This window comes from Eptatretus burgeri, chromosome 6, assembly GCF_056783735.1.
Source record: "Eptatretus burgeri isolate ZD-2024b chromosome 6, Ebu_testis_v1, whole genome shotgun sequence".
NCBI lineage: Eukaryota > Metazoa > Chordata > Myxini > Myxiniformes > Myxinidae > Eptatretus > Eptatretus burgeri.
The window spans coordinates 26,403,728-26,421,431 of NC_140966.1; the positions used below are offsets into that span (position 1 = coordinate 26,403,728).

General features: G+C 45.1%; 1 protein-coding gene across 7 annotated transcripts in view; it reads right to left on the reverse strand.

The window, feature by feature from the left end:
- The window catches only part of ITFG2 (integrin alpha FG-GAP repeat containing 2), a 106,609-nt gene that overhangs the window by 78,307 nt on the left and 10,598 nt on the right, over nt 1-17,704 (reverse strand). For all 7 annotated transcript variants that reach the window (XM_085884359.1, XM_085884361.1, XM_085884362.1 and 4 more), the window contains exon 4: nt 1,964-2,150. In XM_085884359.1, the coding sequence (XP_085740485.1) occupies nt 1,964-2,150 (187 nt within the window). The remainder of the gene's footprint in view (nt 1-1,963; nt 2,151-17,704) is intronic.

Sequence of the window (17,704 nt, forward strand, 5' to 3'; positions counted from 1 at the left end):
GCAGGAACTCTGCCCATTTGTTCTGCATGTAAGTACCTCTCCAGGAATTGAAAAAAACGATTAAAATAAAACAACAACAAGAAGCGAATACTTCGATATCACGCGGCTGGGGGCAGTAAAAGTCTAGGTTAAGAATGATGAAACAATTTTGCAGTTATAAAATTTAAATGTAGACACGGTGAATTAGCATGCATGATGGGAAGAGTTGTGACGTTGGACAAATTTCTATTTATAGCCCTCAGATCAAAGGGACATACGCGGCCATAAGTGTGACAGAAGACGTGACAGAAGACACAGGACAGAATAGCCAATTATATAACAGCGCGATGTCGCCGCGCTATAAAAAGCGGATGTTGAAGTGGAACTCTTCATCTTACAGAGGAACTACATTGGGTAAAATGTTCTGACCCCATGAGGAGTTCATGGTGAAAACAAACACAATTGTTTTTTGACAATTGAACAATTTATGACAGTTTAAATAATTTCAAAGAAATAAGAATTAGCATCATCATGAAACATAATGATAGTAGCTCACGAAAACAGCAGTAGATGCGACTTCCAAAGTCACAAAACCAAAAAATAACGATGATCTTTGAAAGCAGGAGGTAATTAGGATCAGTGGGAAACAGGAGTAAGTCGAAGGGCACTCGGTCGAGCGCATACCTCTGCCATGCAATGCCTGATCCACGAGAACATATCGGGCCCAATACATTTTTGAAATATCATGCTATATATCGTTTTTGGCCCTCTATCTCAATGGTGAAGAATCACTTTAAAGAATTAAATAATTCTCATATCCAGATTCGGATTCAGATCTTCACCAAAATCGAATCAATTCGTCCTTATCACACACCAAACTTCATCAGAGTCCGTCCACAACCTTTTAAGATATTGTGATATATATCAGTTTAGCCCCATCTCTCAATGGTGAAGAATCACTTTTTAAAATTCTAGTAGCCAGATCTGGATCGGGATCTTCACCAAAATCTAATCAATTCGGCATCGTCACACACCGAAACCTGTCCACCCAGTTTCGTCCGAATCCGTCCACAACCTTTTGAGATATCCTGTACACAAACAGACAGAAAGGGGTGAAAATATAACCTTCGGTGGCGGAGGTAACTATCATGCAATACAGTGTACCTTTGGCCGATGTTGACTTGTTGGCCAAAGTTGACCTCAACAATAATTGGTGGTTGAATTCAGGAAGCTGATTTGAAAATCCTGTTCAGATTTCCAGTTAATCGGATAAAAATTGAGGATTTAATAAATTTGATAAATTTGTTGACCTTTCGCATATATGTTGACCTTTTGACCTCAAAAACAATAGGCTTCTTCCTTTTGACAAACTCTACCATGTGGTGAAGTTTCGTGAAGATCGGTTTTAAATTGTGACCTGTAGGAGACTGACAAAGACAGACAGACAGACAGACAAAGCAACAAAATCGACTAACCAATATACTTGAAAAATCTTCGATTTTGCAAGTAACAAACAGACAAACAAGCAGTCATAGACTGGTACTTACGAAATCGTCAACTTGACCCCTGATCTTGTCTTATAAAAGCTGGTCTCTTGAGAAGGTAGCGACGCAAACCAGAAGTTTCTACGATGATTCTGTACCAAACCATCAAATATCGAATGTTTGACCTCACTGTGACCTTTGACCGATTTTGACCAAAATCTAATCAGCGCGAGCCATCACCCTCCTGAATCACGTGGTGTAATTTGATATTGGTAGCTTCTTCCGTTCTCGAGTTATCGTGCCTACAAACAAACAAACACACACAAACAAACACACAAACAGAGGACGGAAGTCATCAATATACTTACAAAATCTTTAGATTTCGTAAGTAACAAACAGACAGACAGACAGGGGTGAAAACATAACCTCCTTCCACCTTTGGTAGAGGAGGTAACAAGGTGCAGTATATTAAGAAAACGTGTAATTTACACATTACTCACCAACATCACCTATGAGGATAGCCTTGCTGTTGGCAGGAGTGTGTTGGTTGAAACAAGGTTTCATCGGAATCCCAGTATCCTTCTCTGTATGTCCTTCAGCCAGTCCTGGTACTTCTGCACGACCGATAATCATCGGTAACTCAAACAAGTAACACCAGCCTTCCCCACTGAGGCACACAATGATGTCCTGTTGAGAAGAATGAAACAAATGACCAAACTTAGCAGCAAATGTGAATACAGTATTTAAATTGCTGCAGTATGTAAAACAACAATACATGAAATGACTACTGATACTTCTTCGAACAGCCCCGATTATTCCCATATTTTCGTGGGAATGGCCACGTTTTTGGCCCAAGTCTATCATAAACTGGCTGGCTTGAACTGTCATTTGCCTGAAATCAACAGGATTTTGGAAACTAGTCACGGGGCGATAACTCAACTACTCTTCAAAAAGGAAACTGTGAGATATTTAACGCCCACAATTAATGCTAGCAGACGGGAAATCGGGTTTTCATTTCCATCTAAGGGATGGCACACACAATGATAAGCCGGTAGGCGACATGGGTGGTCGCTATATAATTGCATAAAAGTCATACAGTTTTTGACGGATCGGGCTGAAAATTTTTAACAAAGAGGTTGATTACAATGCGCATAAAAGCCTGGAAGCCAATTTTTGATTTTCGAAAAAAAAAATATATATATATATATATATTAAAATATTTTTCGGATTTTTCCAAAAATTTCAAAGTCCCGTTGCTAGGCAACGGTGGGGTCCATAGCAACGGTGCTCAAAAGCATAGAACTAGTTTCTGGTATGAACCTACCAGTCAAGTTTCATCAAAATCGGTTGACTCCTCTGGCCTCCCGAGCTGTCCATTACATACAAACAAACAGACAAGCCGGTAGGCGACATGGGTGGTCGCTATATAATTGCATACTAGTCATTCAGTTTTTGACGGATCGAGCTGAAAATTTTTGACAAAGAGGTTGATTATAGTGCGCATAAAACCGCGGAAGCCGATTTTAGATTTTCGAAAAAAATTTTTTTGCGGATTTAAAAAAAAATTCAAATTCCCTTGCAAGGCAACGGTGGCGTCCATAGCAACGGTGCTCAAAAGCATACAACTAGATCCTGGTATGAACCTACCAGTCAAGTTTCATCAAAATCGGTTGACTCCTCTGGCCTCCAGAGCTGTCCATTACATACAAACAGACAGACGGAAAACCTGAGAATAATGGTAGTCTCGCAACCAGCCAATAGCAGTAATAGTAGCATTAGTAATTTAATATATTGTGTTGAATGGCATTTGACAAAATATGTTTATTGTACAAGCTTAACTGATTGTTGAGGAAGGGGTAATCTATCTATTCCATATACAAATATGGTGGAATTTTAACCCTCTTCCACTGGTGCGACAAACCTTAAATTTCTAGGCACATTGCTTAACGCTTAGACACAGCAGAAAAAAAAATGTTTAGGGGGTAAGGTGAGGCTTTGGGGGGATGGTGTGAGAGGGAAGGTTTGAGTGTGTGGGATGTGGGGGGAAGGTTTTTAGAGAGTGGGGTGAGAAATTGAGTCCAAGAGATACCAGGGTGTTATTCACATGTATGAGGCCAAGAGGTTTGTGATCATTTTGTGGGAGGAAATTTTGTGTAGAATTGAAAAATCCATTTCTTGCAGTCCTAAGCCTGGTAGGCAACGTGTGAGAGCCCTGTGGTTCACGGTACCATCAGGCCGATTTTAGGGAAAAATCGATTTTAACTAAAAAAAAATGATTGAGTTTGAAAAACCGTTAAAATTACCAAAACTTTTTTTTGCTGTCAAAAAATGCCTGATTACACTGAACAACAAAAATTTTTTTACTGGAGATGTGTAAAGTGATTTAGACTAATTTGGGTACGCCGATTTCAAAAATCATAACCGTTTTGCTGTATCACGTCAGGATTTTCAGTAACAGAAATATTCCCATTGCCTAGAAGTCAGGATTTCAATGAAATTTACAAAAATTCATTTATTCATTTATTTCATCATGAATGCTTCAAAATTATAGAAATTACAGAAAAACTCCACTAGAATGTAATTAAAAATGCTTGAGGCATTTGGCTTTGTGTTTGTGCTGCTCTGTGTCAGTTTCACGATGCAGGAACCAGCAGAAATCGCCCATCATGTTCGGGTTGTGCCGCCCTTGGTAACGCGTCTCCATGAGTGAAATCTCTTGGTGGAATCGCTCGCCGTGCTCGTCCGAGACTGCTCCCAAGTTGTCAGGGAAGAAGTTCAGGTGCTGGTGTAGGAAATGGATTTTCAGGGACATCCTGGAGCCAAGTTTCCTGAAGGACTCCAGCAGCTGCTGCACTATTTCTTCATAGTTGTCCGCGCGCTCGTTCCCCAAGAAGTTGTCCGTCACAGCTTTGAAGCTCCTCCACGCTGCCAGCTCTTTGGGGTTTAGAGTTGTCGGAAAAGTTTTGTCCTTCATAATCTGTCGGATTTGCGGTCCAACAAAGACACCAGCCTTGATCTTGGCCTCCGACAAGGTGTTGCCAAACTTTTCCTTGAGGTATAAAAACCCACGCCCATTCAGATCCATTGCCCGTACAAAACTTTTCATCAAGCCGAGCTTTATGTGGAGTGGTGGAAGGAAAACCTTGGCTGGGTCGACAAGGGCGACATGCTTCACGTTGTGTCGACCAGGTACATGCTCTTTTCGCTCTTCCCAATCTTTCTTCGTCCAGTGATTCTTGTCGTCTCTGCTATCCCAGAGACAAAGGAAGCACATGTATTTCGTGTAGCCTGACTGCAGCCATAACAACAGCGCCACCACTTTCAAGTCTCCGCAGATGTGCCAGTTGAAGTCATTGTACTTGATGGAATCAAGCAGCTGCCGCATAGTCTCATAGGTCTCTGTCATGCCGAACGCGTGAGCCAGTGGGACTGATGGTTTCTCGTTGCCATTGTGGAGCAAAACAGCCTTCAAGCTGTTCTTCCCCGAGTCGATGAAGAGGCGCCAGTCTGCAGGATCGTGATCACACCCAAGTTCTTTCAACAGACCGTTGATGTCACTGCAGAATGTCATCGTGTCTTCCATCTCAAAGAACTCAGCCATGTCTCTGTGACGTGCTCTGAACAAGGATATCTTGGTGTTAGGTTCAAGTAGATTCCACTGCTGCAGCCTTGATCCAAGCAGCTCTGCCTTCGCCTTTGACAGCGAGAGATCTCTTACAAGATCATTTAAGTCTCCCTGGTTCAGAAGGTGTGATTCTTGAGTGTCGGGTTCAAAAGGTTCATCATCACCATCCTCTTCACCACTGCTTACAGCTATGTTCTGATCAGCTGGAGGTGTTGGAACGGGGTTCTCGTCATCATGAGGCACAGGTTTACGAGCAGAGACGCAGTCAGCGTACTTGATGTGACCTTTATTGTTCTTGTTGAAGCCGGCGATGCTTGTGCAGCAGAAATAACAATCATCATGATGATTCTGCGGCTCACGCCATATCATGGGCACCGCAAATGGCATGCTCGCGCGCTTGCCCACCAACCACTGAGTCAAGGTTGTGTGACAGCTTGTGCAGCAGATGTGTGGTGCCCAGCTCTGTTCTTGGTCCCCCACCTTACACCCGAAGTAGTGAAAGTAGGTGGCCTTCATTTTCACTGCTGTAGATATACTTCGCTGTTGATCTTTTTTGGTATACCGACCACAGACATAACAAAAGTTGTCAGGATGATTGGTACAGGAACGCCTACTCATCTTTATCTGAAAGAAAGAAATATAACACAAGTTAACAACAATTGTACGAAATAGACATGTTAAAGACATATGTAAATTTCATTGAAATCCTGACTTCTAGGCAATGGGAATATTTCTGTTCCTGAAAATCCTGACGTGATACAGCAAAACGGTTATGATTTTTGAAATCAGCGTACCCAAATTAGTCTTAATCACTTTACACATCTCCAGTAAAAAAAAAAATTTGAAATTTGTTGTTCAGTGTTATCTTGTATTTTAAAAATGTACAATTCTTATTTGTTTTGAACTGTTAGCTCCAGAAATCTAATTCATCACCAGATGAGTCATAATGAAACTAATCATCATCAATGGCTTCAATGCTGTCATCTATGTGTTGGCAGATATCTTGAGGTATCTGGTCACCGCCAAACCAGCTGACTTCATCGGAACCTGCATTCCTTATTTCGTGGTGAGAACTGTTCTGGTTGTGCTCTACTTGCGTTTTTCCAAACAACTGCCACAAAATTTGCATGTTTTATTTGCTCTGTTCGTGCAGTCTCGCATGGAGGAAGTAGACTACAATCTATTCCTTTTGGTTTCTCAAGCAGATTCCCAGACTTTCCTGGTTCACAGGACTGTTCAAACGAATCAAGGTGAGCTGCATTCACGTTCTTCATAGTAAGTTTTCAATACATAGTGGGATACATAGGCCTCAATGTCTGCAGTGCAGTTCTCTGGAACCATCTCTTCCTCGCCTAACTTTCCAAACGCCTCCATATCGAGTAAGGTGAGCTTTCCATTCGGTAAAATGGATGAATCTTTCCCTTCATCCAAAATACAGGAGTATAGTCACAACTTGTACATGGATGGTATGCAAGAAGAGCTGAAGAGTTCACGACACAGATGCTCTGCCAGCTGGGTGACATTGATGCATCTCCTTGTCTTGTTGCTGCTAAGTCCTACATCAATGCAGATATGCACATGTTCTCCAAACCTTAACGAATGATGAGAACATCAGCATCATTTGCCCGCACAACAATACTGTGTGGAATCATTTCACACTCCCTGACCAGCTTTCGCACAACTTTGCCCTCAATAACCTCAAACACATAAGCCACTCCCTCCAGTCCAACATACAAAGTATCCCCTTGCAAAGTAGCTTTGTATGAATCCTTCTGCCTCATTTACTTAAGAACTCAAACAATACCATTTTGAACTTGGTGGACTTCAGAGCACCTTTAAGTCTTTTGGTCTCTTTTGATCGGCTCCTGGGATTGCCATTTCAACATCAGTAGCACCACATCTGGTATATTCTATGTCCTTGATTGATGGGCTGTTTGTTATAAGTGTCACACACGCAGTCCACATAGTTTGGTGAGCAAGGAACTTGCTCGTCCTCCATACGTTGCAGGTATGTTCATCAATGTGTGTACCATAAACATGGCATCTACTACACAGGAAGTAATGTCATCCAACAATGGGCCACTGCTCTCTATTCTGCTTTCCAGCTTGTGTCGAAGTTTTGCCTTTTCTGTTTTGTGGATTGTGCCATAAACATGGCCATAGACCATTGGCACTGGGGTTAGTGGGTATGCAAATAGCTTCTTTCGGTCGATTTTCTTTGATGCGACTAGGTACAGTAGCTGACCAAACAAATCTCGAGTGTCCTGTCGTTCCTTCCCTTGCAAGTCTTTTGCCCTGATCTTGATTCTCTTTGCATCACAAGCAAGGTTTTTGAATTTTCGCCTTGGGATTGGAGCCTCGAATCTGTTCTCATCAGCAAAGCAGCCTTCTTTGAATTCCTTGCACCATGCTTATCCTGATTAAATACAGTTTGGAAGATCCTTTTTTCACACTGTCTGAAACTGCTCGGCCAGTGGAAATGTTATACAGGTTGCTATCATTGGCTCGTTCGGCAAATGGGTTCATTGTTTCCTGTATACCTTTGATGAGCTTATTGAGATCTTCATGCTTTGAGCTGTTGGCTGATGTCTTCCTTTCTATTCAAGCCAGCAAAGTCTAGGAGATGACCAACAATGGCACTTCTCATTATGTGAGTCGCTGTTCATTTTTTCATGGCTCCAGTAGACTGTGTAAAAGCTAAAAATGCCAGTTAAGCGAGATGCAGCATCTGCATTTACCGTTTGTTCAAATGTCAGGTCAACAGGACAACTTGAAAATGACTTTGATGTCCTCCTAATTGTGAGACCACCCTTCTCTAGGACTTTCTTTATACCTGGATGCGTCTCCTCGGCATTTCCGTAAATTCAAATTGCATTTAACCGTCCACCGTGACTAATTTGGACATCCCGCAATGAAGAATACAGAACACATCTTGCCAAGGCAGTACACAATGGAAGATCATTGGTTCGGCAAACCCTGCTTAACAGCAGGTACAAGTCAATCAGCATGCACAGTACAAAACACATAAATAAGAATTAATTACATTTTAAAATGCTCGATAATAATCAGGCATTTTTCACAGTAAAAAAAGTTTTGGTAATTTTAACGGTTTTTCAAATTCAACCATTTTCCTGTTGTCAATATTAGCTCAAATGAAAAGATTTTTCATGCAAAAAAAAAACAAACACTTTTTTTTATTGAATTTTGCAAAATATTTTTATTCTGTATTGCAAAATACAGTCACTGTAAGTGTATAAATGTGTTTGTATGCGTCTTACATTTATTTTGATACCTCACATGCTACCTTAAGGCTCAAAAAATCAAATTTTGTTAAAATAAATTTTTCCCTAAAATGGACCTTGTAATCCTATGAATCGCAGGGACCTCACACGTTACCTACCAGGCTGAGGACTGCAAGAAATGGATTTTTGAATTCCACACAAAATTTCCTCCCAGAAAATGACCACAAAACTTTTGGCCTCAGACACATGAATACCACCCTGCTATCTCTTGAACCAATTCAAGTAGAAATGAGAATCGTTTATGGAATGACAAATAAAGGGGGTTTTTTCTGCTTGTTTGTTTTGATTTTATGAAACGAGGACAGAGAAGAAATAGAAGTAAGATGCCCAGGAATATACCCGGAAAAGTAGCATGATAGCAAATGATACACTTTCTATCGGAGGGAAAGCCGTGCAGACCTTCAACAAACCAAGTCTTCATTAAATATATTCAGAGATTCTTCTGAATCTACATATCTTAACTGGTCAGGCAAATGTTTGTTGCCTATTTGGCCTCTGCATTTTTTTGGGGGGGGGAGGGAAGTTTTGCCTATTTGGTCTCTGCATTTTTTCTCGACTTGATGGTTGCTGGAGTTGGGTTGAAACACTGGTTGCAAAAGGAATTTACCTCGAGGTATATACACTCACCTCTGAGCTCTCGAGCCTGTGTTCGCATGGGGATCCAGTTATCAATTGTCATCCTGGTGTTTCACATGCACGGTGATTCATCAATGTGTGTGCAGTCTCTCAGATGCATGTCAAACTAGGCGTCCCGTCAGCTGGCATTATTACCGTATTTACATGCAAATAACCCACAGGCTACAAGTTAAATTAGTTCCAAAAATTCCAACTGCGGAGTATACTCGTGTGCGGGTTATATGCTATTTCACAATATGGCATGTGACAACCATAGGGGGTCCAAGTTAAATGATCAAGGAGATACAAAACAAGGCAGGTTTTTTTTCCAAGTTTAATTGTAATATCTTTACTTACACTTCTTTCACAGGTTTTAAACACACACACACACACACACACACACACACACACACACACACACACACACACACACACACACACACACACACACACACACACACACACACACACACACACACACACACACACACACACACACACACACACACACTTCCAACGCTATTTAAGGTACCGATAAATCAACTTCCACAAAGCCCACAACGTCATCGTCGTCTGCATCTTTGTGAAAGCTCAGAGTCGGCAAGCGTGAATCTGTCGTAATCCATACAGTCATCACTCTCATCCCCTTCTTTTCCAGAAATCAGCCAACATTTTCATCAACTTTCTGTTTGAATTTGGCCATGAAATATTTACATTTTCTTTGATTTGTACTGATAGCAGGGGTGTGTTCAGTTACCAAGCAGCTAGTTAGCATTTGCCAAGCCAGCCATTCCGCATCAACAGTTTTGAATGGAGTGCCTGCTTGAGTGCTTAAGCCACTTGGTGAGCACTCAACAAGAAACTTGGTAACTGAACACTCCCCTGGCATTGTACGGCAGAGACTTGTAATGGTATGGACGTGGAATGATATAAAATTCAAAAAGCCTGCATGGTATTTATGCATTTATGATGAATGAGCAGTGTGGTTTCTGGTCACATCGGTACCGCAAACCACACTGGTTTTTAACACATCGGTGCAGTTAATTTTAATTATGACAACAAAACTTTCCTCAATTATATCCATTTTAATGCCAATTGTTTCCTTATCGCAGTCGTATTTAAAAATGTGTCATTCACTGGCCCTTGACAACAAAGCTGTGATGTCTGCTTGCAATATGGACATCGCACATCTCCTGGTAATGTGGAAAGGAAAGCTGGCTTGCAGGGTATACCCGTGTGTGGGTTACACATGCTTGAGATTTTCCTCGAGTTCTTTCTTCCCGAGGTGCGAGGTATACCAACGGGTGGGTTATTTGTGTGAAAATACGATGGTTAGTTGATGTTAAAGATACCATGGTGCCCTTCATGTAAAGTAGGTGAACTATCGCTGGCACCATGGCCAAATCCAAAATTCCTGTCTTAATCTACAGGGGGGACTGCTTTCGCGGCATGGCTGTATCCCCAGAAAATTATGCCACCCATAACCATGTGTTGCATATGAAAGGAGGAAGAAAAGGAGTTGCACAGCTCCCATCTGCTGACTTTATCTAGTCACCACTCTCCTAAAAATGCAGAGGCACACATGTACCACCAGGTATATAATTTTAGGCGCAATGCCAAAGAATATGCATCCGTTTGCTCAAAGAATATGTGACCATTCGTTGCTGGCTTTGAGTCTTTGATCAGCATACTTTTTGTTCTGTACAATTCGCTAAGGCTCATACTGAGCTTGTGTACAACATTATTTGCTTGCTTTTGCTCCAAACATGTGATCCATATGGCACAGCACATCATGACAGTGCTGATCTGAGGCATTATCTTGTGATCTAAAAAAGTGATCATCGAAGAAACATAATGTTGACCCAAATGTGAGGATTCATGAATATCTTCGGCTCAGTGCACCCAAGAAGCACCAGGCGCACAAGACATGGTACAGATAGAAAAATATCCCATCACTGGTTAAATGTACTTACCAACCAATGTATTCTTCCAGGATGCAAACTTTATTGAACAGACAGCAAGCAAGTCCCCTCAGAGGAATCATACATAAGCAAGGTTGTGAATGTGGTACAACAGCCCTCCACTTTATGCCAAACAATAGGCTTTCAGCAGCAGAAGAACATAAATCATAAAGGGCTATTGTGCACGAGATATTGTTACGAGATGAGGGTGGGGGTGTACACAATGGAGCTCGGAGTGGGGGTGTCAAGGAGTGTACCCCAATGGTTGTGCTATGAATGTTCTACATTGGAGTACGTATTAGATAAACAAACCCTTGAAAAGCCCTGAATGATGAAAAATCCAAACTTTCAGGCAGTTGAGCAGACTCCGCAAACAAAGACTTAAAACAAATTTTCTGGGTACTAGTTAAAGACACATTAGCATGGCCCAAGGTACAAAACTGGGGATGATTCTCAAAGCTTCCGATGCACTACTAAGGCAACTGGATCTTAGATTTAAGCAGAGAAGCAGAAGCGAGTATACTGCAGGTAAAGTACAAGGCGGCTTCAAGAGAACATTCTGGACAGAGAGCTGTCTGGTTAACTGAGAGTCAAGGTGGCAGAAGTGGTGTTTGTAGTGATGAGATGCTGTGAGATATCGAGTTCTGATCCCGGAGCTTTGCTCGGGCTGTCCCCTGTGAGGACCCAATCAATACCTTTAAATCAAGTGTGTTGCCAATCATCAGACACCAGCCTGACCAACTGATAGGTGCTGTCCCTTGGGTAAACATTTCTCTTCTGTGATCCCATCAAAAATATTCAAACACACAATCACATTATGCCCTGAAACAGGGATGCTTCCAAGTTACTGAGGGATTCAGCTGCTCATAGTCTTTACCGACCATCCATGGCTGCCATAACCATAGAGAGAAACACTGCACAAACTGTGAGAATTTGCAAACCCTCAATCACCCTCTTCCACAAAGTGAAACCTCCTCACATTGGTTGATATCTCAGGTCTTCATGGGGCTGATGAGCTAACGTAGGAATTTTTGCATAAAGATTAAGAAAAAACATGAGCCCTCATATGTAAAATGTCTCGTCAGATGTTGTGCACCAGATTATGATCAGGTTCAGGTAGATGCAGTACTCCGTGATATTGCTGCAGACTCAATATTCCATGGGTGAAGAAGTGAAATAATTTCCACAGAAGGGAAGCAAAGATGTTCAAGATGGAATACTCATAACTAGAGTGAGAACACAATCTATAAAACATCAGCAATGTCACAAAGCTGTAATATTATGAGACCAAACTCCAACACTAGATGTGCCAGTAGAGTGTAAAGAAGCACCTACAAGGCCTACATCTGCAGCTTGATGGAGTACCCCCCACCCCTCACCCCACTTCTCCAACCCCACCATCTTGGCTGGTGCCCCGACATCACATCTTCCTCAGCTTGATGCAGTGGAAACCAAGGCCTTCAAGATCAATGGAATCTCCTGCAATGAAGCTGAATCTATGGGCCTATTGTTGCTGGGCCGGGACATCGGCCGCGAGCACAACCGCTAGATGGGGCCGTAAGTCGGCTCGACCGATCGCCCGGAATTCAGATCGTACTTCTCCAGAAAACTCCGGAAAATACTGGTCCTTTGTTTTGGACCGTGAAGCGTCAATATTTCCACCACGTGGTACAGGGTTATTCGCCAAATGTCAAAATATCTAGAGACCACATGGCTTCTACCGAGTCTTCACATCCTCGACGGCACCCGTACAGAAACGAGCCGCTTAGCGCGCTCGTTCCGTGTGCGATTCCGAGCGGTTTAATCGCCGAGAACCGTAGGTAGAGATGTCCCCTTAAGGCGGCACAACGGCCTTGCTAATTTTCCCGAGCATGCGACACGCTCAGTCAATGAAAGAAGGGACGCGAACGAACTGAAACATTTAACAATCGGGGTTTATTTATACAATAGGTGAGAAATGAGGGAAGCACGTCAGGCAGAGTTAAACCGAATAATAGAAAGGCAAATAATGACATGCACAGCAAGCACTTGTACAATTACGACTTAGAGGACGAGCCCACCGACACACGCACGCGCGCACGCACGCACGCACGCACACACACAAAGTAGTGGCTGACGCCTATATTTCAGCCTTCAGCTCGGAGGATAGTGGAGTTGCAGACCAGGGTCTATTTTGGACCTGTCCGCCTCGTGCAGTCTTCAAGCGAGACGAGCGAACCAGGACGAGACCAGCTCAGCGTCGTCGAGCTGCGACCCGTGCCCGAGATGTCCAGCGAACGTCCAGACGCGACCCGCGATCTAGATGACCAGCGAGCGTCGGGATCCGATGAGCGCAGACGCCGGCGACAGGATCAGCCCAATCTCTTTACGACGACGAAAACGACGACCACGACAGGAGAGCGCTGTGCGATCGACTGACTCCCCTTTTAACCGCCCCGTGCGCAGCTCGACCCCTCCCCCCTCGGCACGCTGCCCAGCGCATCGTGGGTGGGGGCTCGACCTTTCCCCTAGTAAGCGCGCGGAGGATGCCGGGAGCTGAGGGTTTTTGCTGCTCTGCAACATGTCCACAACCAACAGTAATTTTGTTGCCGTCATTGAAGATGAGGTTTTCCTAAAATAAATAACAGCGCATTTCCATTGATTCACCCACTCGACAAGGGAAGGAAGCTATCTATAAAACACATACTTACCGATATAATTAATCTATAGGACCTGAATGTTGTGTGCGATAGGTTTCCAAATTCGTAACACTACCCCCTCACCTTTTTACAGACTCGTCCCGAGTCATCAAATTTTCGTGTGACTAGCAGGTGCAAGTTTTCCCCAGTACATTTTACCTTCGGATCCCTGAGTGCGACCTTTTCTTTTTTTTATTTCTTTTTTTAATATTTTTTTAATACGTGTCCCAAAAATAAATAACCTAATGCGCTGCGTAACTAACTAACAAACTCACACAGACTCACTCGGACAACTTAAATAGATTGCCGGCACAAGGACAAACAGGCAGGTGGGGTAAGAACTTATTTACAACCTTAATTTATCTATTTACACCAACCATGGCCCAGGACCTGGCATCTGTGGGAAAGAAGGCATAGCAATGTCAACAGTTATGTGAGGGTGAGTGCTCCGCAGCTGAAGGTCAGACGTCTTCAGGGCCTGTTCATAAGGTCCCCTTTTTTTCACTGAACCTTCTTTTTTTTCAGTTCCCAGCTGCTGGAGGCAACTCACCCTAACCCGGCATGCCATATGCCATCCCACAAGCCATTTGAAGGGGGTAGCCAGGCTGCCCAAATGCAGTCTCGGGCTCCCTTGTGCAAGAAAAGGGAGGTAGCCAGCTGCCCAATGCAGTCCCTGGCTCCTCCTTGAAATGAACTGGATGGATGATGCAGCGGATGCAGAAGCACAAAAAAGGGACTGTATGCAAAACGATGCACGGGCTGCTCAATGCAGTCCCCGTGATGTGGCTGCCTGCATGGCAGTTGTTGCAAAACTGGATGATCCTGGCGCACATGGTGATGCATGATGCAGGGGTAACGCAACCAAGGGTAGCAGGCATGGGGTTATGGCAGAGGCAGGCGAACAAGGCATGGCAAGGCAAGGCTATGCAGAACAGGCAATTCAGCACAACAGGCTGGCAGGTGAAGCTGGCCGGCCTCTGGTCTCGTTCCTTGTGGGTCTGGAGGGAGTGCGCTGGTGTCGTGGTGCCGGCCGCTCCGAAGGCGGGCTCGGACCTAACCTACTGTCTCCACCCAACCTATCGCCTTTGCCTGTCTCTGTCCATACCCACTCCCTTAATTTGCAACTCAACTCAACAAAATTTAGCCCCTCCTTATTTATTTATTTTTATTTTTTATTATCATCTTTACAATTCCGTCTCCCAAACCAACTTTATTGTCCTTGTCCGGCTAACCTATCCTGTCAACCGAGCTAACTCCCAACCCCTACGTTCCTTTTCTGGAGGGGAAAAGGGAGAGACTAGCATCCTGTCTCGAGGCCCAACAAAGCCTTAGAATGGCCTCCCACATTGTTCAGCGATCGAACCCAAGGTGGGTCCAGCGGCCTACAACGAGCGAAGGGATGGATGGTGCGAAGGGGTACATCTCCTAACTATCCTAGCATTCATTAACCTTAAACTACCCTGGGGCTTTCCAAAAACGCCTGTCATTTAAACTATCGGTTCTAAGAACTATGATTCCCGTCGCCTGTGTTGGTGTCCATTATAAATTTGGGCCGAGCCCTCAAATTTTCACTCGTGCCCTCACGCAATTTTGTGGTTGGGCAGCGTGGCTCAACTGGCAGGAACTTCCCCTCTGCCGAACTCTAAGCATGGCATCCCCAGGCCCTGAGGCTGTCTCCGAGCCTACCAGCTCCCTGTGAACGCGAGGGGTTGCCCTTCCCAGCATTGCCCCCCTCCGATGCCCACGTGGCATTTTGGCGCTATGGGTCCCGTTCCGCGGGTCACCCGTGCCCACTACACTATCCCGGCCCCTTGGATCCCTGGCCTACTAGTCCGGTGCCCGGGGTGCCCTCCAAACAAAAACTGACCTTTCAACAGCCACGCTCCCAGCCGGTCCATGAACTCATGCACCGCTCCAAATGGGTTTGGTGCCTTCTCTCAACACAAACAACAAAATGACCTCCTTTTGGTAAATTTGACTAACCCGCTAACCAACATTAAACTGATCCCGGGGTCCCTTGGGTGGGATTCACTCCTCCCCCCACTCAGTCATTCGCACCATGCATTCCCCATTCGCTCCACTCACACACTCGGGCCCACTGACCCACACTCATTCCTCACACATTTCATTTCTCAACTCACCCAACACTGCCATTCCCTTACCTAAATTCCCCTAACGAACTCGTGCTCCCTCGTCATACCTTATCCTAACGCACGTTCCTTTTAACTCTACGTAGCTAAGCTACGTCCCCACTACACATTTCATGTCTGTCAATGTCTCCAAAAATCCATTTTCTCAATCTATCCTAAATCCCTCTAAATAACCCATTCCACAGGCTCCATGAGGAATAACCCATGTCCCCATGAAGCCGGTCTAACTAAACTAACCCTTCCCACTAACTAGTGCTCCTATGCCCAATCAACGGGCTCTGTACTGGAAGTGAGGCTCTTTTTTTTCTTTTTTTTTCTGCAGCGCCATGGTGGCGGTTTTTGGCACGCCAGTTCGTCCCTCTGGGAGATGCCAACGTCCCCTCCGAAGGCCGATCCATGCGGCCATGACGTCACTCTGCCAATTCCAAACAGTGCTCGCTTTCGCAGGATTCTGCCCGCGGAACAACGTGCGCCGTTCCCCCCGCATTCGTGCCGCGACATCCCCGGTGACGTCACTCGCGCACCGAGCCCGCGCGGTCTCCCGCGCAGGCCGGTACGTGCGTATCGTCCCGGAAACCCGCTCCGCGTGCTCCGCGAACAGAACACGCGGTACGCAGCACGTGATGCCCCGTACACGTGCCCACGTGGGAACCCGTCCGTTCCAAATTCAATCACTCGCCGCCATTTTAACCGTCCACGCGGCCGGCTTGTGTCCAACTTGGAACGTTTCCAGGCCGGATCGTGCAGACACGCACGGCCTGCACGTGCGCGAAGTGCGCCACGGACCTCGCACACGCCGTCGTGCGAACACGGCGCAGTAACCAAATTAACCCTACACGGCGCAGAAGGCTCGCCACACCTGTCTCCCGTCTGAAACCGTCCGAAGTCCATTTCCATGCGTGCACTCATGCACGCCATTTTACTCACGCACGCCATGACACTCACACTATGCACACGTTTCACCACACATTGACACACTCATACCCTTTACCACACACACCGGGACAATCACTTCGGGGATTCGCGCTACCACAAGGGGTCCCGGGGTCTCTACCCCCCCCCCACACTCTGCGTGGACCCGTTCACAACACTCATCCCCTCTACCTCATTCGGCACGACCGGACTCACCTCGTCGCGATCTGCTTCAAGGGAGCGTATTTCCTCCCTTCGTTCCTGAAGGAGGCTATCCTGCTGCTTGCATCGGGTCACGAGACATTACCCAAGCTCAACCCCATTGTCCCCTATTACTCCCACGTGTGTGTGCTCCCTTGTATCGTGTAGTTCCTCCTCTACCCTTTCTATCTCCCGCGTCTCCGTTGTTTTTTTCGTCGTCTCTTTTATTATTTGTATCTCCGTCACCCCTTTTGTCTCCTCGTGTTTATTAGTTTCTTACTTTATCCGCGTCTCCGTCACGGTTAATTTCTCAGTCACCTCCACGTGTCTCGTCCTACACGTCTCCCTAATTATTGTGATGGCGTCTCTCGTTCCGACCTCACCCGTCTCCATTGTGGGTCGACAAAAGTTCCAACCTCCTCCTTGGTTCGTTCGTTCATTCCATCACGTGGTGTCGCCATCTTGTGCTCCGTTGTCGCGTTTCGTCACGCGCAACCGCCATTATGTCTTTCATCCTGTCCAAGCTTGTCTACAGGCCTAACCCCATGCACTGCATTTCACCCAGCTGCGTTTGCATCTCACCCCTCAGTGTCTGCATATTTGCATCCATCTTGTCATTCAAATCCCCTTTCAACTCATCCATCTTGCGTGCATTTCCGTCCATTTTATTTCCTAAATCCCCCTTCATTCCTTGCATCAGCTGCTTCATTCCTTTCATAATCCGGTCGAAGTCCGATGGTCCTGACGAAGCCGATTCGTCACGGACCGGGGGGGAGGAATTTGATGGGAGGGGGGGG